Source organism: Drosophila erecta, unplaced genomic scaffold, assembly GCF_003286155.1.
Source record: "Drosophila erecta strain 14021-0224.00,06,07 unplaced genomic scaffold, DereRS2 tig00000092-arrow-pilon, whole genome shotgun sequence".
NCBI lineage: Eukaryota > Metazoa > Arthropoda > Insecta > Diptera > Drosophilidae > Drosophila > Drosophila erecta.
Window position 1 is genome coordinate 8,887,917 of NW_020825207.1, and position 24,411 is coordinate 8,912,327.

At 46.4% G+C, this 24,411-nt stretch overlaps 1 protein-coding gene across 2 annotated transcripts; it reads left to right on the forward strand.

Moving 5' to 3' along the window:
* Positions 1-1,514: 1,514 nt before the first annotated feature.
* LOC6548772 (membralin) lies at positions 1,515-14,340 on the forward strand. 2 transcript variants are annotated; one of them, XM_026980628.1, is made up of 13 exons: positions 1,515-1,817; positions 1,880-1,962; positions 2,026-2,172; positions 2,231-2,323; positions 2,384-2,586; positions 2,647-2,812; positions 2,874-3,036; positions 3,094-3,154; positions 3,218-3,301; positions 3,373-3,505; positions 10,346-10,445; positions 10,755-11,433; positions 12,272-14,340. In XM_026980628.1, the coding sequence occupies exons 1-13, from the start codon at positions 1,689-1,691 to the stop codon at positions 13,093-13,095; spliced, it is 2,865 nt and encodes a 954-aa protein (XP_026836429.1). In that variant the 5' UTR covers positions 1,515-1,688; the 3' UTR covers positions 13,096-14,340. The 2 variants fall into 2 exon arrangements, with proteins under 2 accessions (XP_026836429.1, XP_001975427.1); XM_001975391.3 differs by having other exon boundaries at positions 3,094-3,151.
* Positions 14,341-24,411: the final 10,071 nt, after the last annotated feature.

Genomic DNA, 24,411 nt, shown 5'->3' on the forward strand with positions numbered 1-24,411 from the left:
CATTTGGCGCGATTTGCGAAATTAACGAAGCGATTAACGAATATAGTATCGAGATACTTTAGTGTGTGGTCGCTTTTTTTGAACGAACCGTTACGCTTTACATGCAGAGCTGCCATCTTTTTGTACCACACACACACACACCCACAACGACAACTCACACACACCAACAAGCACTCCAGAACTAACACGGTTACATATGCAAATTGGCAATTGTTTCGTTTTTCGCATAGCTGTACCTTAAACTACGAACTGTAAACTGTATAACTGTACATTCTGTACTATTTGGCACTTCTTGGAAGGTCCAGTCCAAAAACGAACGAATCAAAGACCGGAAACGAGATAAATGGAGATAGGAAGAAATGGAATGAGATGAGGAAACAAACATATTAAGTGGTAAGTTAATAAATGTGTAGCGTGTACTAGCTTGTAAGTCGGCACACTCACACACACAAAACACACTCACAAACACACGCCTGCCTATATAAACTTTTATATCAAAATCGTAAGATACTAAAGACACCAAAGATACTTAAGACATACGTAAGAACACCAAAGCAAACACACTATTTAAACACTTGAAAACGCGCTGAGCCAGAATTGAAACTTTTGGGCAATTTTTAACAATTTATACTACACAATAAAACACTGACAACAACCACATAAAACAGACAAAAACAACAACAACAACTAGCTAATGGAAACCAAACCAAAAACGAACGCAAAGCAATTTAACAATCCCATAGCGAAATTTTTAAATGCGAGACAAACAACTAATCCGGATAGCCTGTTGAAACAATTGTAAAAGAGCGAACAAAGTATGGTATATGGTAAATAAAAATAACTAACTAAGGAGCTGGAATCGTTTGTATTCGTCTTATGAGTATAATTTTGTAGCTTAATGAGATAACAACAACGTATGTAGTTATATATACATCATAAACACATATGCGTAACTATATATGACTATGAGAAACTATAGAAACAATGGCGTAAAATGAATAAAGAAATCACAACCACCAATCAATGTAAAACTAAATTAAACGACATTCAATGTAGCTTATTTATATAACAAATGAAGATCGCGGCATTGATATATTTAATTTCGTACATTGGTTTGCAGAAAATAAATTAAAAAACGATTATAAATGGTGTTTTGTGGCTTTTGGTTATAATGATGGGGCTCTTTAAATTTGAACTTGCCGCGCTTAGCGGTTAACCGGTTAAACTGGTTCATCTCTGGAGATAATATGTTGGTGCTGGTTCCAAATTGAGCTTTGTTCAGCTATCGGTTCAGCTGGCGGAACTGGTTCTAAAGAGCTATTGGTTAAAATTAACGCTAGCTTTAACGTTTAACCTAAACATTATTTGCATATTTAAAAGCAAAATTCAAAAATGCCTCAATAAAATGGTAAAGTTCATGCACATTTATTACAAATAAAGCTATTCGGTAATATTAGCTTTTTGCTCCAACTTAACCGTTAATGTTTTACAATACATGAATATTTTTCCAAACTATCGATAGTTGCTATCGCTCGCTGGTCACCTCTGCTGCGGACATGGTTGTTGTTGTGGTCCGCCAAGTGAATTTTAGCCAACTCTCTGAGATTAAGATTGAGAATTATCCATAGACTGAGATCGGATCGCACTGCGGAAGAGCAACGCGGAAGTAACAACCTTCAACTCCAGCCATGGCCGCTGTGCTGCCGGAAAACGCGGCCGAGATCGCGGTGGCCAATGCAATCAATAACATCAACGGGAATGGAAATGGAAACGGGCGCAATCGGGTGCTACCTGGCGGATTAGGTGGTGGTGGTCAGGTGAGCTTGGAGCATGGATTAACTATCCAGCAGAACACTATTATCTTTTCCCTGACTTGCAGAACAACATGATGAATATGCGGGATCGACTGTTCCAAGCCATATACTTTCGGGCGGCGGCCGCCTATGCGGAGTTGGTTCCAAGGTAAAAGTCATTGGCCCCTTATCATCCCACCCTTATCAACCGTATATGGTTTTCCATTTTCAGGAAGGTGCAGTTGACCATCGAATTCCTGCTGCTGGCCAAGGCCTTGCTGTTCTTCTTCACGCTCATCTACGTACACAACTCCTTCATCAAGAATCCCTGCACTTGCCTGCAGGAGGTTAAAAACTGGCCGCGCGAAGGCGTCATCAGGCATGGATTACCCTTGGAACACATTGTTAATCATTGTTAAGCCAGTACCTCTTTACAGAGTGGAGATCATTCCTCACCTGGCGGAGAAGCGAGCAATTTGGCAGGGAATCAAGAGGGACCAGCAAATAGTGCGCTCCCTAAAGGATTCCTAGTAAGCATACAAAGAAATCCTCAATGGATGAGGTGATTCATGTATACCAATCTGTTTTAGCTACTATGGCATTGGACCTCAAACGCGACAAAATCACGACACCCTTAAACGGTACGAGTCTATTCTGGGAAAACTGGGTCTTCCCGTCAGACCAACATTCGCTTACAGTAACGAATCCCTGTACTACTACTTCGATGCCATCAACATCTTGGATACCTACGACCATCCAAATGCAATTCAGCTCAAGAACGAAGAGGATGATGGTTCGAAATGGTTATCAAGAATTGGTTATATTTTTTTCTAATGAACTTTTTAAATTGTAGAGGAGCAGTACATTGTGGAGTATTCGTTGGAGTACGGCCACCTTCGCTTGTCTTCATCCACGCGAAAGCGTCTACATATCCCCGTACTCACTGTCCAACTGGATCCCAATACGGACAAGTGTTTTGGGGACAGCTTGACGCGATATCTGCTCAAACGTTTGCTAGGGTAATAAATAATCTTCCTTAAGATTCAGCTGTATTTTGAAAATATTTCCCTTCGTTTATAGCTATGATGACTTACTAATGGCATCCGTACGAACTATAGCCGAGCAGGAGGACAATAAGGGCTACCTGCGAAATGTTATAACCGGCGAGCATTATCGCTTCGTCTCCATGTGGTGGGCAGCCTGGAGCAGTTATCCGGCTGCCTTCTGTGTGATGTTACTATTCGTAAGCCAACTGAAATCACGCATATTATATAGTTACTGCAATAAGATTGTGTTTCAGACCTTCTCAGTGTCGATGCTGCTTCGTTACTCACACCACCACATCTTTGTGTTTATCGGTAGTAAATTCGTACAACCCAGCCAAGTTTTAATATACTTTATAGACATTGTTTTTTTTTTTTCAGTCGACCTGCTGCAGATGCTGGAATACAATGTGTCTGCCCGGTTCCCAATCGCACCGTTGCTCACTGTCATTTTGGCGCTCGTAGGTGTGGAAAGACCCTGCCTAATGATTCATTTGCATTCCCATTAACGCTTGTATTTGCTTTTTTTTCTGCAGGAATGGAAGCTATTATGTCGGAGTTCTTTAATGACACCACCACGGCCTTCTACATCATACTTATTATCTGGATCGCCGATCAATACGATGCCATCTGCTGTCACACGAGCATCACCAAGCGTCATTGGCTCAGGTGCGTACCAGTTTGGAATCGTTACTTTCCCATTCGTATCCACTAGTGTATCCCCATTCTGACCATGTTTTTTTTTGTTTTTACTGTGAAATCGTCCGTGCTTCGGACAAATGACAAATTCAATTACATTAAGTCTGCAATCCTTTCCAGCATCTATGTTACCGCTGCCCGGCCATAGATAATAGCTTCCACCCGGCATCTTGGCCATCCCAACCCACCTCAGTCATCAGCACTTAACAGTTCATTTCGTTCGGTTCGCATATTTTCCTTCTCTTTGGTCTCAGTCCGGGTATTTTGCACTCTTCTCCCAATCCAACCGCTGGCGTCCCGGTTGTTATTTGAAAATTAACTTGGCTTGCGCAAGCCTCCCCCGGGGCCAGAACAAATCGACCAGTGGCCACCCCTTCGCCGGGGGCGGGTCCCTCCCTCATTCCACTCATCCCACTCGTCCTCATCCGCCATCCGCCATCCACCCACTCAAACACACAGACACCGGCAAACAGAGAATTTCATCACTTAAGTCAACAAGCGTAACCCAAGCGCCGTTTCTCCATATAGCTCCTGACCAACTGGCCCAACCAACTGAGCCGCACCATTAGCAAACATTTAAATAAACTCGCTGCCCCACAACAAAAAAAAGGGGAAAATACGAAGAAAAACGCTATGGAAATTTAGAGCTGCTCATTCCCGTTCGATCGACATTAATGACCATGCACGTCAAGGCAGCGGACAACCCCATCCTCACCAGAAGCAGAGCTACTTTGCGGTTTATTACGCGCACTTTGCATAATTGAGAACGGCCGCCGCAAGAAATTATTTCCATCTTTTTTTTTCTTTTTTTTGATACTTTTCCGGACATCAATTTCCACGATGCGCTGAACGGACCATCAATAATTCAAAAAGACACTCGAAAATTCCCTTTTCGGCGAGGGCCAAGGTCCGCGCGCCTTGATTATGAATTCATGTGCCTGCATCCATCCTCAATCACTGGCCTCGCCGCCTTGCGGTGTTGATTTTGCGTAATTTGCGCCGAATTAAAAGGCTATCAGTGCTCCAGAAAATTTGGCAAGTGAAGAGTCTCATCGTCGCCTTGAGGGCCACTTGTCGTATTTATATTCATTAAAGATTCATTGCCGCGAATGATTTTAAATGTGCTCGTCTTGTTTGCCCACACAGCCTGTCGTCGCATCCTATGGACATAGCAGCTGGTTAGCGGCCAGACGAATACATAACTTGGGCAAGATTACACCTCACCCGAATTTACTGGGGCACAAATTAAAAATGTATGGGAAGCAGGCATAAGGCATCTCTTTGTCTCGCATTTCACCAGCATTGATGAAAAGGCAGGCCAGATTGCGATGATAGTTGCTCTGTGAGACCACAACGCTACTAATCTGTTAGGTTGTGATGTGCACCTGGCCAAAAGAAATATCTTTTGTGTCTGTGTCGCTCCTTCGAGTTTCGCATAACTCATCATTTGCTCGCCCAGATTGTCAAACTTTTTGCAAAACTTTTGAATGAAAAAATATCCAATTGCATCGTACCGGGCGAATCCTTTTCTGTGCAATTGAATGGCAAACAATATCTGATGTTGCTTCGCATAGGTAGCTATAGAGCACATTGATTGGGTATGGGAATGGGCAAGGGTATTGGTCTAAGTCCAAGTCCAAGGAGCTTCCGTCTTGGGTCCGTCCTCGCTTTAAGTGAAATTAATTCAGTTCAGAATCCTGGCACATCCATATGCCATATGGCCGGGACGCTCCACCGGAACCATAACAGCATGTTTGTGAGTGTTTTGTGTGTCTGGAGGGTGTTTTCTGGACGGGGGTAAGGATGGTAGCGATGGGTTGAGTGTGTGTGCTTTCCTACGGTTTAATTTTGCTGTTATTGACTGCCCCAAGCGGTGAAAGGGGTTTCCGGAACAGTATTTTTCTACCCTAGCTGGGTAGGGTATAATGGGTATAATTCGCAGGAAGCGGCGGCTCTTGATAACGACAGAAACGTACTTTGTATGGCAACTTGTTTTACCTAAGAAATCTTATTTTTAAAAGGGTCAAATTTATTAAGGGATTAAATTAACATGTGTTGTAATCAACTTGCCTCGCAATGAATTCCTAAGTTCGCTTATTTGCGAGGGTATTGCGCGTTTCATCATAGCAAGTTCGACGTTTTTTCTTGTTCTTGCTGGCGCCGCTGTTGTGGGTCCTGCGGTTATGGGTTACAGGGCCGGGATTGCTTGTGCTGCTGCTTCCTGCTTCCTTCCTGACTTCCTTCCTGCCCGAGGTGGTGGGGCTTACTGGCCCGATCCTTCTGCTCCCTGCTTCCGTATTTGCTCGCCTGTTTTTGCGGTTAACTTGGTCTGCGAAAGGCAGGCAGTCAAGTCGGCTAAGAAGCAAGCCGGCTGGCATTGAAGTTAGCATAGCACACAAACAAGCTGGCGGCGCTTTTTGCTTTTTAGCTGCTCCAGCCGTTCCAATTCCAAGGCCCCCTTGCAGTCCGCCGAATGGTATTAATTTCATTGCATAGACTAATTTGTGTACTTAAACTTTGCTAAAAGTTGCAATCAACGTGAATTGCAAATGGCAATTGCAGATGGCAGTCGCAAGCTTAAAACTGTCAAGTGGCAAACCTCGGGCTTTCTGCAAAGCTTCTGCCTTGGCTTCCACATCTCCATCCAGTTCAGCCATCCAGCTGAACTCTAACCTGGCGCACTTCCTGTCAATTGCCTTCAATTCATTCTAATTGACTTTAAAGTCATCAAAGGAGCGGCTGTCTTGGCTCTTCTTAATCGCCGTTTAACGAGGCTACCCCGACCGCCTGGCTCCGACTACACCCGTATATATTCGCACGGAAGGAGCATAATAAGCCCCTGACACCCGGCTTTACCCCCAATCCCGCTCCCCCAGCAGCCCTTTCACTTGGGCTTCTATTTTGCCCTGTGGCTTCTTGCGGCGCGTAATGCTCCTTTTGTGCTTAAATCTGGTTGCCAGGCACGGGCAGACGACACGTATTAAATGAGCTGCAAACGCACAGGAAAAGCTAAAAGAAACACCTGCCTTTGCTGGCCTCCACTTCATCCTACTGCCTGCTGGCTATGAGTCCAGAGTCTTGCGCAGATTGTTTGTCGCGTTGCGAAAGCTGAAAGCTGAAGGCTGAAAGCGAGGAAACTGAGGAAGCTGAGGACCCAGGCATCAAAGAGCAAATGCCAGGGACCCGGAGTCGGGGGCCAAAGTGGTTGGGCAAAGGGGTTTGGGTTCAGGTCGGTTACAGTAGCGCGCCTCAAGTAGCCGCCTTCGTCTCCGCTTTCGTCCTCTTGTTTACACGCTTGTTACGCTAACAAACATAGCGAATATATATGTATATATGTATATATAGGGAATAGGTGGGGAGCATATAACATATATATTCGCCTGGCATTGTTGCCGCTTCACGGTCTGTATAGGTGGCCACGGTGTCGGCGGGTTAGCCTCAACGTCAACGGCATTGGCAACCATGGTGAAGGAACCCCCGGTAAAACTGGGGAAAAGGAAATGGGCTGGCATTTTCCTTTCGCTCTGCACTCCTTTGGCTGTTTTCGTGTTGATTGAGATCATGTTACGCAAAGTATAATTGCGTCAAGTTTGTTTTTCTGCCATAACTTTTGTCCAACCGCGCGGGCGGCGACCCCCATCAACAGAAGTGGCTCAAACGGGGGGTTCTTTGATGGGTGATGGGTGATGGTTGATGGGTGGCAACTGGGCGTATACGCGTTGGGTGGGTGTTGTTCAAAGGTGCAGTTGATGAGTGCTCATAACGAGGCAAAATCGCTTCATTGTTGTGTGTGCCAGTTGGTGTGTGTGTGTGTGTGTGTGTGTGTTGGTATTCTGTTTGTTTCAGTTTCAGCTTGTTTTGTTTGTTAACATGGCGTATGCGCAACGTGCCTTTGTCTGCTGTTTGCATATGCGACAACTCTGTTCCAATTTATGCACGAAAATGGGTCGTTTTCACGCATTTAACAGAAGGAGAAAGCTAGAGCACTGGTATGCGTGGTGTTTGCATGGCAAACACTTCACTTTTTGTGATATTTCAATTAAGTTTCGAGTTGCATTCACTCATCGGCACTCCGCTTTTGAGTTTCTCCCTCCGCATCGAACTCATTGCACCCATCCTTCCATCTGTTGAAAGCGATACTCAGGTTCACTATGCGTCCATGTCCGCCCTTCAAAGACATACGAGTATGCAATCCATATGTGTATGCAAATGCTATTAAAAGCAGCCATCTCAGCAGAGGAGCTTACAAGCTCATTGAGCACTTTAACTATTACGAATCGCCCACACGGCTCCTTCTCCTTCTCCTCGTTCTAATTCTCCCCCTCGGTGTTTACCTGCAACAAATAAACACTTATGACGCAGATCGGATCATCGTTGCTGCAAAAACTGACACAACCAACAGCAGCATTTCACACTTGCCATCAGGTTGAACTGAGCTGAGCTGAGGTGCTTACTTAACCACGCTCCCCGACTCAGACTTGTCCCACACCCACACCCACACTCAGCACCAGACACATGCAACAGTTGTCCTATTTGCCATCCTGCCACCGGCCCGCCCACTTCCGCTCTTGGTGCGAAGGATATGAAAGCCAACAGTATTTGCTGGCGCACATCCGTCCTGCCACATCGCACCTTGGTCGATGGTGGATCGAAACTGATTGCTCACAGCAGGCAAAGAGTTGCAAGATTCAAGGCTTGTGATTACATTGATTTAAGAGAAAGTATTCCTACTGATGTTTAGCTCTACGGCTGGTACTACCGTTTGATGCCTAGATAACAAATTCATTCTATCTAGTTTCAGTAATTAAAGCCGCTATAAATATGGGTTACAGTGGTTGCTTTAAAGCTATCAATGAATATATGTATACCTTACCACTCAAGCCACACACACGTAAAGTTCTTCGTTCTCAAAAGTTGTCCGCTCAAGAGAGATCTGTCCGGACTACAACGCTTTGAGTGCTTACGATATTGCTTCTTAAGAAGTATTTTCAAGACATACGTGCTGATGACAGTGCACTGTGCGCCCGCTGGCAGTGCAAGTGGAATGCGGAGGAGGGGCATTGTCTGGTAAAGGGTACTGGTTACGGGTTACGGGTAAGGGAAAGGAGCGGATGCGGGGACGAGGCGTTGCTGCTTGTCAACGCTACGCTACATTAGGAAAGCGAATGAAACGGAAACGAACGGGCGATAAGTGTTGTCTACGTGCCTGCAGCCCGCGCTTCCTTTCCTGCCACGCGGCATCAAGGATTCGAGGATTCGGGTGTGTGTGTGTGTGTGTGTGTGGGTCTATGTGGCCATGTGTCAGCGCGAGGGAAATTGAGGAAATTGCTGGCAAGCGCTCGGCGGGGATGTGTCCATAATGCTCAACGCTCACTGCTCCTCAGCTTGCGCAATGCCCTGGAAAGGCTTGCTAAATAAGAGTCGTGTGTCTTCATTTGTCGCTGTTGATATTGATGGCGGATACTTCTGGGTTACTCGGTGTGTGCATGTTTTCTGTGTGTGCACACAATCAACTCGAATTAAATTCAATAACATAACTCAATCATGGCCATGCCCACATGCCCACATACCCACATACCCACATACCCACTGGCCCCAAACCCCAATGTCCATCTCCATCCCCATCTCCATGCGAAGTCCGATTCCGTTTCCGATTCGTCGTGTCCCACCCACCCCCTGATGGCTGTAAAAATAAATTAAAGTTGAATTCCGCTGGCCACGCCAAAGGACCTCTGTCCGCTGTCCGGTTGTCAAGCTGTTTGTCCGCTTGTCCATTGCTTATCAATGAGTCGCCTTCGCCCGTCATTATTGTTGCTTCTGTTGTTGTTACGGCCATCCATTGTGTTTTTTATTTGTTGTCTTTGGGCCAGCTACAATTCAGCTAACAGCGCCAGCAATTATTTATATTATTAAATCCTCTTGAGTGTTATTTTTTGTTCCCCCCATTGTTGTTTCCGTTTCCATTCGGTTTTCTCGCCGCCACCGCCGCTGTTGTCTTGGCAGTTTGATATTTGCCCGCCCCGGCTACTGTTACTTGTTACTCTTATGTCATGGCCCGTGCTCCCAGGGTCGCTCCTCCATCCCCCATCCGCCGTTCGCCATCCGCCACACGTCTGACCCATTTCTCCGCAGCTTATGCTCAGCCCACCCGAAAATAAGAACCGGAATGGCAGCTTCAAGGAGGTGGCGGCAGCGTAGAAAAACAGAAACCAATATGTTTTTGCTTTTCATTTTTGTCAACTAAATACCATTTTGTGGAATGGTAATCATGCTTTCCGCCCAATGATCGCCGATATTTGATGTGGGTTTCGAAGCCCCGGCCACGATTCTTCTTTTATTTTTTTGTCAGCTTTAAAATGGACGTGAGCAAATTGTTTGGCTATTTCTATTATGTGAATTGTATCTGCTCTATGCCGAGATGGGGTCTCGATTTTCTTAAGTGCCTGACACTTTTGACACCACTTAAATGGGGTAAATGTTTCACTCACTTAAACCGCGTCAGTCACTTAACAGCAGGTTGACTAGGCTGATGAAATCAATCTATTAGGAAAAAATCAAATAGTTATACGGTTAAAGGTGTACTTTAAATAAAGCCTATTACTTTTACATCCACCTATCCATCTTATTAAATATTAAGTTTATAGTTCGCCTAAGATCCTAAGAATCTATGAGGTATAACGTTTATAGTACTTAATTAATTGATTGTAGTAATGAAGAGGTGTTGCATGCGTACCATTGACTGAGAAGAGGACGTGCCATCCTCGATTGTTCGAGCCTGGATCCTAACCCTTTTCGTTTGTCCACTTGCAGATTCTTCTACCTGTACCATTTTGCGTTCTATGCGTATCACTATCGCTTCAGTGGACAGTACAGGACGCTGGCCCTGCTCTCCTCGTACCTGTTCACCCAGGTGAGTTGTGCTATGCGTGGCCAAATGGCAAATGGCGTAACCATGGCGAATAATGAATGCGTTATGCAACGACGCTGCGACAATGATGGAAACGAACTCCGGCCATGTTTACGCCTGTCAAGTGCATGACAAATTGCCATTCTCCACTCGCCTTTTGTGGCATTGTGGCATTGTTTCCAGCCGGGCAGAGGCTCACGTGCAGACTGAAACCGGGCTCACGTGCCCGTCGACCGTGGCATAACATCTCATCCTATCTGCTCCATATATCTGTCTGAGATTCACGCTCGTGTTCCTTCTTCTCCTTTCCAGCACTCGATGGTGTTCTTCTTCCACCGCTACGAGCTGCCAGCCATCATGGCCCAGCACCAGGTCTTCATCATTACACGCAACCAGGGAGCAGCAGCAGCAGCAGCCGCAGCAGCAGCAGCGGGAGCAGGCGGAGCTGAGACAGCAGGAGAGGGCGTAGGAGCAGGCGCTGCCGCTGCCGCTGGAGGGCAGCCAGGAGCTGGCGCAGCAGGAGCTGGCATTGGTGCTGGCCAGCAGGCGTCCATGCAACGTGCCCGTCTCATAGTCACTCGACTCTTCAGCCAACTTGCAGCACAACGCCAGGGGCAGGGGCAGCAGCAAAATCAGGACCAACCACGCCCACCAGGACCCACCGCCGCCGTGGGCGTGGCCTTGGCCAACCTGAGAAGACTGCCCGTGGTGGGCCAGTGGCTGCAGGGGCGCGAGCAATTCGCCACCGTGCGTCGCGTCTTCTTGGGACACGGCGGCAACGCAAGGCTGATGCAGGTGCGTCTGCAGCGTATTAACGTCGCTGACATTCCTGGCTTGCGCAACCAGGTGGCAGCGGCCATGGCAGCAGCGGGCGCAGTCCAGGGGGGCCGGAGCGCAGCAACAGATGAACCCGCCAGCGGTGATGTGGCAACTACAGAAGTAGCAGCAACAGCAGCCACGGCAGCAGCGCCAGCAGCGCCCAATGCAGCAGGTGAGCTTTGGCGACATTTCCTCGCCTTAATTGAGTGGGGCCAGCACACTTCATTGACTTTCACAACGAGGGCTTAAACTCTTAACTTTTGTGGCAACCATACCCTTTGTGGCATACCCTTTTCAGTGGGCATAATGCTTGCACAGCAACTTTTTGCATTTAATCCGCAACAATTCGTGTTTTAATTACAATCATTCGCAGCAAGAATGGATACTGTTATTTACCACAAATAAGTGCCATTATTATGAACCAGGCGAAAGATCTTGTGTATTTAGATAAAGTTGCGATTGCGATAATTGCATTTACATAAGTGTCGTTGAATGTAAAGAATCCGAACTTCGGCTTACAGCAGTAGCTCCCATTTTTTCCGTTGGCAGAGCTGTTTTCGTTGCCACGAAGTCCGTCCTTTTTGGCTGCATGTGAAATCGTTTGGAAGATAAATTCAAATTTGAATTCCACTCGACAAACGGGAAATCCCTTTCGCCTCCGGAAGCTCGTGTGTGAGTTGGTAGCAACCAAACAACCAAACAACCAAACAAGCGATACAAATAAGCAAATAACAGATTCGGTGGCAATAAATGCCAACGAGAGCACTGCAGGATTGGCAGGGTGGGCGTGGTGGGCGGGAGTTAGTGGAACCAAGGAACCCTCGATTCTGAAGCATTTTCAATAGCCGTGGAGCAGCAAAGCTGCTCTTAACGTCTTTCTGTCTGTATACAATAATCGTAATATGCATGAAATTATTTCTCAATTCGCAGGAAAATGCTCACTGTAAATGTTTCGCTTGTCATTTCCTGTTTTATTTTCACTCTGCCTTCAAATTCCCTGCATATTTCAGATGTCGAAACAAATCAGGGACGCAAGCAGCCGACAACATCGGGCATAAATGATGCAGTAGCAACGGGAGCGGAAGCAGCTCAGGACAAGCCCGGCCAGGAGAGAGTGGAGGTGGTGGTGCGTCCTGGACAAGAAAAGCTACGGCATGGAGATGGGGATGGCCCAATAGCGGGCATGTCCAAGACGCTGGAAAATCTAAATTTCGTTGCGGCGGATATTATAAATATGTCGGATGAAACTACTGTAGCAGCATCGCCCCCAACGGACGGCACTCAGCAGCCAGATCAGACCCTGATCCACACCCACGTCGGTGTCCATCAGACTCAGCCAAAGGCGAGGCAATTAGAAAATAATTTGCCAGAGTTGCTGAAAGCTGAGGGGGCATCCGGAGCAACGGCATCAGGTGAAAAGCAAAGCTGCCCACTACAAGCACCCAGCGTTATGAATGACCATCAGCAGCAGCAGCAGCAGCAGAGGCAGAAAAACAAACCGGACGAGCCCGCGACAGCAACGGTAGCAGCATCAGCAGTTGCCACGTCAAAACAATCCTCTGGGCCAGGAGCATCAGAGGTTGGAGCCGAGGCAACAGCCAGGCCAATGATGGATGACAGGCAAACAGTTGATTTTATAGAAGGCGACAGCCCAACGTCAGCAGCAAATTGCCAACTCAATGCTGGCGCAAACCACAAGGCACAGGAGCAGCAGCTAATGAAAACTTCACAACATACATCAAACCAAGTGACACCGGCAGCAGCAGCAGCACCAGCAACAGCAGCAACAGGAGCAACGGCAGCATTGGGAACAGAAGAAACATCAGCGGAATAAGCAAGGCATTAGTGGCGACCCAAAACCCAAAACCCAAATCCGAACTCAAACCCATACCCAAACCAACCGAAAATAGCTACCCACATAACAAGATGTTATACATAAAAGAGCTAGTAAATTTTAGATAATTTGTCTGGTGTACTTATGTCCGAAGATCAACCACGACTCACGACGCCCCCGCTCCCATTCGAATGTGTGCGTGTGAATGTGAATGTTTCTGGGTTGGATGGGTGGTAGGTGGTAGGTGGATGGAAGGATGAAAGGATAGCTGAATGAATGGATAGATGGGTAGATGGTGGATTTCCGGGTGGGGGAGGGGAGTGTGTGTGAGAACGTGTCTGAGCTTCGACCAGGAGAGGAGTGTCGGAAACGCGTAGTTGACCTGCTTGCACCTGTGGGTGAAAGTCAGGATATATATATTAATAATGTTGCACGGCTTTTTAATTAGCCAAATACGTGAGAAGCAGCCACACACTAACACACACACACATATACACCACACACACATACACACACATACGCACCACAAGCTAGTCGCGTTTTAAAGTTTACTTTTTTGCCCATCCTTGTTTGCCCTTTATTGAGAAAAATGCGTTGAACATTTTTAATTAACTCTCGTTCCGAGCTGCCTTCAACCCACGAAGCCCAAGCATCATCGCCTAGGACTCCGCCTTCCCAACCGGACGGACAAACAGCCGTAAGCCCTTCCGGCCGATAACCAAACCCAAGCCCAAGCCCAAGCCCAAGCCGATGCCTCCACTGATGCGTCTGCTGTTTGCCCAAGCTCTTTGCTTTAGCTTTATGGAATACCATAGGATTGTCAACTGTAATATATTTTGTTTGTCGAAACATAATTTAAAAAAGGGCATAGAAAAAACCATCACATAGGACATACTGTGAATATTCATGAGAAATTGTCGTTGAATGTTTGCCTGCATAGTTCGCAATCACAATTGTTGGCCAAAAATGTGAAATTCTTGTTTGTAATTTTATTGCTGTCACTTTTGTTTTTAACATGTTGTTTTCTACATGGTAATTGATTGTTGCCCTGATCTGAGATGAGATTGAATGAGTGTGTTTCTAGAACTATTTGGTAAGCAATGGATGTCGGATTCGAAGTTCGAGAACGGTTTACAACTCTTAATTATAGATACTAAATACGAATACTAGTAGCTATGACTCTTTGCTATTGCTAAAAAGAAATGTTATTTCTAAATGTGTATACATATATACGACATAAATTAAGTGCACATTTTTCATTTATGGGTGGTGAACATTTATTTCCAGCTGGACTTGCCTTATGGGTCTAATGATTCAGAAAATGGTTGTGTAATTTACATAAATGTTAATGGAGCTGCCATTTTAATTTGACTGGAACACAAACAAATTATGCACCATCAGCAGTGGCGGTTCGATTTGCATATTTCTGCCTTATAAACAAACTGAGCGAAACCAATTCGGGGTAGTCAATGTTTCGAAACTAGAAAATCTTTATATATTATATGCCCTGGAAGTTTTTAGAACCAATTTCTGTGTCCACATAAACTTAGCAATTAAAAAGCACGTACAATATAATTAATTTAAGTGAAGGTTAATCTGTGGATGGAAATCCTTGTCCAAATTAGCGTCAAAATGTCCTGTGTCATCATCTCCGGAGGACATGGCTGTGTTACTGTGAGCACCGCCAAAAGTTTGTAGGTAATAAAACAATGCAAATTGTCTGAACAGCTTCCACCTTCGGCTGCTTCTCCCGGAGAAGTTGATCCTGCTGATGCTGCTCCAGTTGCTCCTGGTGGTGGCAACTTGTGCTGTCACTGCGATTATCTTCCAGCTCGCTGATGTGAGCCAAGCCAAGTGACTTACAATAATAAACAGCGGGTCGTGTTGTGTCGCATGTGCCGACTTCAGACAGAAGCAGGGACATCACGGCGACGGCGACGATGACGATGACGGAGTGGCGGCGTTCCGGGCCAGACAGCCATGACAGCCGTGGAGCACTTCTTTTATGGGGGCTGGATGGATAAGGGGATACGGAGCGTTAGCATAAGGAGATGCCGATGGTCGTCGCTGGCGGAGATGGGGGAAAACATACATATTTATTATGTCGCAAGTACTCGACTGCCTATATGAGCAACGTGAGCTTCCTTTGATTAACATCTTTATCAATATTTTCTTATTATTTGCTCATTCCATGCGGCCAAAAGGGGGGCGGGGCGGGGATCGGGGCACCCGGCAACTTTTCAATAAAGGAGGCCCCACAAAGAAGCTGGCAACTGACAGCGAAAAAGAAGTAAAAAAGAAAAACAAATCATTTGCATCTCATTAATGCAAATCACACATACATACCCATATCTATATATACGCGTACACATATACGAGTAGATAATTGTGTACATATCTACCTCCCACTCGCTGTGTTGCTCGCTTTAAAAGGCTTGTCAATTCCCATCCACAGTCAGGGGAATGGGAGCCACCCCGCGGCGTTATCCTTATGCTCCCCACCCCTTTTATCCTTCCCAAAACCCCCAAGGATGTTGTTAATCAGAAGTCAAACAAAGTGTTGCCTACTTTTCAGCTGTGATTGCTGGCACAACATTTTAATTGGGTATTTATATGTGCTCGGCAATTAATTCCCCAAGGCTCTGACCAGAAACTTAGCCTCCTGGCATTAACCATATGTACACTAATTTACTACATCAATTACCTTTCACCTGCAGGATGTGAGATACTTGAGAATCTTAATTAAAATGCTCCAAACTACAACTGACAGTTCAAAGTAATAAGCCTTTTGAACTGTCCTTGTACTCACATTCAGTTGTTTGAGCCCTTTTGAGAGAAATTCTTTCATATGGAATATAAATAGTTAAGTGGATTTTTTAACGAATCTCGAATGGCATTCAATGCACTTCCTTCAATTTCAATTGAGCTGCAACCTTAATTGGCATTAAACGGCTTTAAGAACAAATGAAAAATACGCACGAATAATTTAGCATAAAATAAAAAACTATATGACTTTAATTAAACTACATGGCTTGCTATACCAGTTACAAAGAAAATGACTTTACTGAGGGCTTGCATTTTGTTAGCGCAGTTAATTACGCGAAATAAATAACCTGATAAATTGCCCACATGAGTTTGGCTTTAAAAACTACTGGCCACTGCCGTTTTCCCAGCTCACTTAACCGATTTCCTCCGTTTTATCGCTGCCGGTGGCCCCTTTGATTGCTGAACAAATCTCGGTGAACTACGTGTATTCTCAAGCAATAACATTGGATGTCAGGTTATAGCTACGAGCATACACGTGGCCATTGGAGATTGGAGTCGCCACCGTAATCCACTGGGAGCTGCCACTTTCACTGGCCGTCATCGGAGACGGTCACCTCGCACCAGATTCCACTTAATATTCATCTGCTTACCAAAGGTATTCCGTGGGCGGGCATTCCTTTCGCTGCTCCTTTGGTTTTGTGTTACGCGACCGATGCGCATTATTAGGCCAGGGCGCAGAATTAATTGCACTATAATTTGTAATTAAGTCACCGCGCAGACACCAAACTACGCGTGCTGGAATGTCGGCGGGGAAAGGGTTGTGCTGGCTAACTGGATGGGTGGCAGGGTGGCAGGGTGGCTGGGTGGCTGGCTAATAAAACCGAAGTAATATCGCTGCTCTGTTGAGGTTCTCCGGCGGTGGTGACCGTGGTGGTGGTGACCCCGAGCAGCCACTTTCCATGCTGCCATAACTGTACGCGTAACTACGTTGTTTTGCCGTAATTAATTAATTACATTACACAAACTTGCCGTCATCACAAGCGGGTTTTGTTGCTTTTGTTGCTTTTGTTGCCCTGGTTGCATGTTGCAGGTGGGGGAGGTGCCTGTAATGGACCACCCATGTGGCAGGCCACAAACGAGCATCACTTTCAATGAAATTAGCTTGTTTCGCAATCGTTCTTGCCACCTCGCCACCTCGGCTGCCTCTTGCCGTGGCAATTATTTAGCAATTTGGTGGCAGGCAAAGCCAATCAACTACTTTGGCAAACTTTAGAGCGCAAAATGCGAAATGTAAATAAAATTAAGTCCCCTGCCATGGCAGGCGTTCAACTAAAACTTCATAAAAATGCATTAAAAGTTGGGCTCCGCTGTTGTTTTTTTGGTTTTTCAGATTCGTTTCGGAAGCCAGGTAAAGTTGAGTTAATAAGCTGACAGATTTCCCTCGAAGCTTATAACATTACTCACCATTTAAGTCTAATATTACACATTTTTCTGGCTTTAATTGTGCTGCTGGGGGGAATTGTGGGCTGTGTTGGCGGCTCGGTTGGTTGGGTCAAATGCGTAGGAAAACGGAAAAATCAACAAATATCAAATTTGCTGTGTGCTGGCATTGCTGCGGGGCACTGTTGTTCTCAGATGTTGCTGCCGCTCCTGTCTTCGTGTTGCTCCTTGTTGTCATGTTGCTGTTGTTGCTGCTGTTGCTGCCACACAGACAGAGAAATAAATCGCGCATAATACCGCATACCAGAGCAACAGCACGAAGTATTTGCACTGCGTGACAAACAATTTGTGCCAACATTGACAGCGGCGCATCCGTTTCCGTTCCATTCCGTACCTTCTCCGTGGGAGGAGGACTGCAAGTGGACCTCGTCCCTGGTTCCTGGTCCTTGGATGCTGGATGCTGGGTGCTGAATGCTGGAGCCCGAGGAGCAAAAGCCGCCTTATACTCGCCCACAGGAAGGGGCACCTCCTGAGTTGTGTAAATATAAATATTTTCATTCCGCTTCCATTTCTTTTGCTCCGCCGCCAGTGTTAATTGAAAAATCATTTGCTGAACTTAATTAAGCAATGTCCTGCAGCAGCCACAAAAAAGCGAAACAAAAAAGAGAAACAACTACATGGGAAATGCATTTGCGGCATTATTAATTTCTATTTGTAATCAAATTCCCCGCTGGAAATGACATTAGATGGCCACAAGACCACACAGCACACAAATGATAATCAAACTGGATGGCTGTGTGTCAACCGTATGGCATCGATATGTGCGGAATAATGGAGGTCCTGATGGAAGAGGCGGCGCATAGATGCCGCTGCTAATGTGACACATGATTTCATTCCAAATTTATGTATGCAAACAAAATTGCTGGCCCAACAATAACAGCGCCCATGGCAAAAACACCAATGGACAACAAAAAATGGGAAAATAGAAAGAAAAATGGAGGAAATATGTTGCAAATGTAAACAAAGTGTGGGAAAGTAAAAGAAAGGAACTTTGATTTTGTTTGGTTGGGATTGAGGGATACGCATACGGGTTTGGGGTTTGGGTTTGGGGTCTGAAAAATGCGTATACTCGCATGTCGGGGTTGAATCTCTGATCATATCCTAAAATATTTACCCGCGTCGATGGGATAGATGCCCACTTTGATTGCCCATAGAGAAGGAATTCCACTCAAGTTGGCTGATAGGAGTGGCCGTTATAGCCGTATAAAAGGCCATGGGGATTCGACATTTGTGTGCATTTTTTAATGGCAAATTGAAATCACAGCACGGCAGACAGCAAAGGGGATTAAGTTTAAAGCTTTGTCTGCTTTTGTCGGGTGTTGTTAATTAAAACTCCATTCAGTTTTGCCACCAGACTCGCCCACTTTTTATCTTACCCACTCTTTTGTTTATACTTGCTGTCTTTTTTTTTTGGGTGCAGCAACTACAGAGTAAATGAATAATTTGTTGACACTTTGCACCCACTTAATCAAGAGTTTGTTCTTCCTCCATTCCAGCTCGACTCTCTTTTAATTACGAGTGCAGATGTCAGTGCAACTGGAACCGGAAACTGAAACTGAAACTGAAACCGAGACCGAGACCGAAAGCGAAACAAGTGTAAGCAAATTGAGCTCCTTGACTAACGAAGTGCCCAAAATGAAAGGAGCGGACGAAAATCCGCATATGAAAGGACTGAGATGGCTTTGTTTAATTAGTTCCAGTCATAAATGAGATTGCCCAGTAAATGCCGGGGACGATGGCTGCTTATCAGGTGTGTCCATGCCAGCGAGTGGTGCCCAGAATCCAGATAGATATACATACATATATATATCGTGACCATGGGGTGGCGCATTAATACGCTCCGATACGCACATATAATTGATGTTTAAAAAGTCTTACTGCGCGCTCCCAAAGTTACGATAAGTATGTGCCAACAATATGGAGCCGCAGGCGCTATGCTACATACTTTTGTCATAAGTCCGGCAGCTGGGACATTACCCATCGCGCTGAGTCCAAGGACGAGGACGAAGTTGCGGATGAGGATGAGAATGAGGATGAGGAACAACCCCCGTGGCAAATGCTGTGCCCATGTTTCGGTCATCCAAGCATATCGCGCCGCCTCCTTTCGCTCCCTTGTAAGTCAAACATTAATTGGCACTTAAGGCATTTAATGCTTCTGACTGGCTGAGAGCTTTGCTTTGCCTTTTTAAAAACAATTTTGATGTTTTCACATGTCATCGGGAAAAGTTCAAAAAGTAAAAAAAGTAACTATCGATGGCTTTATAGATATTGCTCTGATATTGCCGCTCAACGGCTGTATATAAGCCATAATCTTGGTGGGATACTTACCCGCGGCAGTTCACTTACATCGCTTGGCGGGCCATAAGCGCAGATTACGCATACGCAGCGTTGTCAGCATGGCCAAAAGTCGGAGCTGTCGGAGGGTGAAAGTTGTGCATAGATAGCGCGGTTAATTGGTGGGGGATTACTGCACGGCCAGGCTGGAATTTAATGGAATTTTATTGTACTCCATGGTGAAGACTTGCGCGGCGGATTTACGTGGCACCCCGAGCACGTAGTAACGATTTCTATCACTTACCATGCGTTCAATTACGAATTATGAGCCTTCCTCCCTTTATCGCTGCCAACCCAATATTTAAATTTGAGACCATTAAAGCTAAGCTGTATTTTGGGATTAGATTCGACTCCTGGCTGAATGACTTGCCATCCTGGCCCACCCACCCACACACACACACGCACACGCACACGCACACTCCCACTGTTTGCTGTCTGTGGCATAAGCCGAGAGGTAAATAATTTCCCTCTTTTTATTGCCCTGCAGTCAGCATAAAAAGTCAATATCTGCTGCACTTCTGCCGCTGGTCCTTGCAGCCCAGACACTCTGTGGCTCTGTCCTTGCCATCCGGCTGCATATGAGCTGGCCATAAATTTTCCATGCCAGCCCAGGGCAAATAGCATGGCAGTCACCGCTGCACCCAGTAACTGGCTCCAGTGGCTCCGCTGGCACCTTCAACCTCCTTCGTCCTCCTCCAGCACATTCGTTGCCTTCGTTTTCCTGTTTGTTTAGCGCAATTAATGAGGCCGACGAGGCTGACTGGCTGGCTGGGTTATCAACAGGTGTTGGGTTCCAATTCCTTGTTTATGGCTTATCTGTCACTAAACCAACACCGAAGGCACACAAGCCCCTCCTCTCCGCCCCTCTGCCTGCCGCTCGTCTTTTTAATTTAAACGAAATTAAATTCGACCACAACCCATGTCAGGGACAAAGACCAATCCTGGTCGCACTCCTCCGGAGGACATTAATTAAAGTTGACGTCTAGGTGTTAGCACTGCCGCCAGTCGGCGATATATCACTACGATCAATCACACACACACACCCACACACACCAACACACACACACCCACACACACACTGCTGCATGAACAAGTGGGAAACGGAAGGAGCAGGACATGTCAAATTGCTTGTGGCCAAGGTTTCGGTGCAATTCAATTTGCAGCTTGATTTGTTTGGCATTTTTGGGTGCCTTTTCCTTCCGCCCCCTTCATCTGTGTCATAAATTCAGCTGCCATATGTTGGCAATTTTGTTTTCTGTGCCTCACCCAGTGGCGGCCCCTGCTCTTCTGGACAACCCACTTCCGCTTCCTTCGGAGGCGCGATAAGCGGGCTCGCATTTATTATTTAATACGATAAAAGCGGTGGCAATAACGTGAGTACTATCTACTTACCCGACCATATGGTGGCCCCCATTCGTCGTCCAACCGGCTTCCCTTGCTATGTGCGCCTTAGCTGCGAAACAGCTCGATGGCTCGATTCCATATGGCACTGCTGGCGTTGCGTATACGCCACGTTGTCAGCTGCGACTTATCATCGCTTCGCTGCGAAGAGGCACTCGAACTTGGCTGTGGATGGATATACGAGTACCATAACCGCTGATAGACTTCGATTTGGGGCATACTTTTGGGGCAACACACTGGCTAAACTTATTGGATACTATTGGCTGGAGGAGCGGAACCAGAACCGTTGGCAGTCAGACTGTGACTGTTATGAAGTTTGATAATTTATCGGGCAGCAAGTCTAGGCAACGCCGGTCCGCCGCTGCCTCGGCCGCCGTCGACGTCGCCTTCCGGCGAAGCCAGGCGGTACCAATGTGGGGTGATTGTGGATGATTGGGGAGGAGCGCGGCGGATGGCGGTGGGTGGTTCCCCCACATTTGGTATCTATGGCAACTTGGGCGCGGTGACGGTACACCAAAAGGGATGAAAAGCGTTTCAGCCTGTTGAGGCTGCTGCCGCTGCCGCTGTCGCTGCCTCAGTCGCTGCCACTGTCGCAGTCGCTGCCTCAGTCGCAGTCGCTGCTGCTGCCGGGAAATGGAATCCACAACGGCAACCAGTTGATGGAAAATCGAGGGCGGGCAGCACTTGACCTCCTGCGTGGCACAAAAAATCGGAGCCAGCCGCTTGCATTTGTTGCAGGCGCCAATGCCACCCACCTGTAACACACACAACACAACCACACTCTGCACGGCTGTATCTAAGCGTGTGTGTGTGTGTGTGTGTGTGGCTTGGCTACACGAGGGGTGGTAGTGTGGGCTGTGGATTCCATTTACGCGACTGTTATTGCCGCCGCCCACAGGGCGCATGCGCGATTTGAGCCAACAAGTGAAGCAACAAGCAGCAGGAAAAAGCAACAGTCGGCAGCCGAGTGCGAGCGAGTGCGAGCGAGAGAGCACTGGCCGGCCGCGAGAGAGAGGCAAGATGGCAGTGCGATTGTGAGTAATAATAATACGGAATACGGGGCAGCTAGCGACGCTTTTTTCCCAGCTTTCCTCGAACTTCTGCAGCTCCGGCGAAAACTGAAACTGAAGCTGAAGCTGAATCTGAGCTGGAGTCGGAGTAGGATCTCTTCCTTGGCTTTGGCTTGGCCGTGCCTGCGGGTGTGTTGGGAGCTGTTTGGAGCTTTGGTCGCCGCTCGTCTACTTATTATTATGCTTAATTATACCCTAGGTGGAAGTACATTCCTCATCCATGGGGCTTGTGTTTTGGGTTTCAAAGAATGCGATCAATACTTTCCTTACTTACCAAATAAGTTACTGCGATCAATCGGTAGGAATGACAATTACTTTAGGAGCCTTCTTATACAAGTAATAAGTAAGATATAGTTCTATAGTTATAAACTGTAGTTATTTACTTTCTTTTAATATAAAGATGCCTAGTGTTGCTGGTATCTTTTTTCATTTGATCTTTGATATTTTAAACATAGGTTCTGAAAAGCTGTAAGTGTATTGCAAACTTCGTTCTGCAACGACTAGATAATACTGTAGATTTTTTCTTCGCTTGCCTTAACATATATTAAAGAAGCTGTAAAAACAAAAAACCAGAAAAACAGACAAGGGGGGCGGAGCTGGCATTTAAAGTGCGGTGGGCCCACTCCCCCTCCATGAGCCAAACGTATGTGGTGCAAGGTAAGAGGTGGCAAGGTGGCAAGGTGGTGCGGTGGTTGCGAGTCTTTGAGCTGTAGTAACAAGTATGTCTCATATGTTGGCTCTCTGCCTTTTACTTAGCCAGGCCAAAGGACCTCAAGGATGCAGGAAAGAACGAGAAGAAGAGATGGAGCAGCCGGAGGAGCTGGAGGAACTGGAGGAGCTGGAGACAGACCGAGCGACTCAGTCGATGCTCAAAAGTCAATTGTTTGTGCCTGCTTTGGAGGCGAGTCTGCATAACTTTGCGAACGAAGCGACACATAGAAGCCACCCGGACCCACACCTACGCCATCCGGATGGATGTATCCGGCAATGAGTTTAGTTTTTCCGCAGTGGAGTCCTTGCGAAAACTTGTTGCTGCCAAAGCCATCGAAGTTTGCTAAGCGACTTTAATTTGCCGCAACTTGCGGCTGCAACTGGAGATGCGAGGCGAGGAGGTGGAGTGTTTGCGGGCTGCAGGATCTTCGCAATGGAGTGGCAAAGGAAGTTGCGGCAAAAGCAATTAGCCGGCCGGCTGCAGGAGTGGCAAGTGGTGGGAAAAAGTTCTGAAAGGATAATTACCCACGATCGATTAACCTTAAGCGATCTTTTCTGTGCTAAATAGATTGCTTTTTGAAAAAGTAATTATACCTCTATGCTATTTGCCAGTATTGCCGCCAAGTACAACTATTTTTCACTCCCGCATTGGGTCGTTGTATAGCTGGTTATCCAATTTTCTTCTCACACTTGTGCATATCGAAACGCTGCAAGTGTCGTTATCCTATTACCTTTCACTCCTGTTTTCCGTTTTCACGCGTTTTCCTCGAAGCGAATTTCTAGACGATACTCTAGAGTCGCGACACTAAAAGAGATAGAGTTTTATGAGCCATAAATATGAATTAAACATGGAATGCCGAGATGGAAAAATATATCTATATAGATGTATAGATTGTGAAATTAAGCCACACCGAGGAGAACATATATGTTGATTTTTCCAGTGCCTCGGCCTCACTTAGCACCAATTTTGCAATGAAAGAGGAGCTTCCTCAACAGAGAAAGTCTTTCAGCTTATGGATTTCTTTTCTCCAAGGACTCACGACGTTACAGGCAGGACTTTTCGGTAATCTTCAACACAATCATAAATCAAATCCTTGTCCGGAGCCGCAGGAAAAATTAAATAAACTTGTTGAGGCGGCGGACAAAGCAGGCAACACAAGCAACAGGACTCGATCCAGCCGAGAAATTTACGATTGTTCCTGGGTGCGGGTGCATGTATGGGTGTGCTGCATGTGTGTGTGTGTGTGTGTGTATGCGTGTGGCTCTGTCTGTGAGTGTTTGGCCTACTTTTGTGCCACCCACCACCCACCACCCACTGGTCCACACATCCGACGTTGCCGCCACTTTGTTTATGACGCGGCTTCTTGGGGCAGGAGGCCGAAAGGGAACTCCCCTGGCAGCCTCTGTCTGGCATTAAACACATTTACACGCCCATCTGGCAACAGCTGCTCCTCTTTGGCGTTCTCCACTCCGCCGCTCTAATATGCATACACCGAGATTTAAGGACTGCTTAAACTGAATTAAAGGCTTGTGT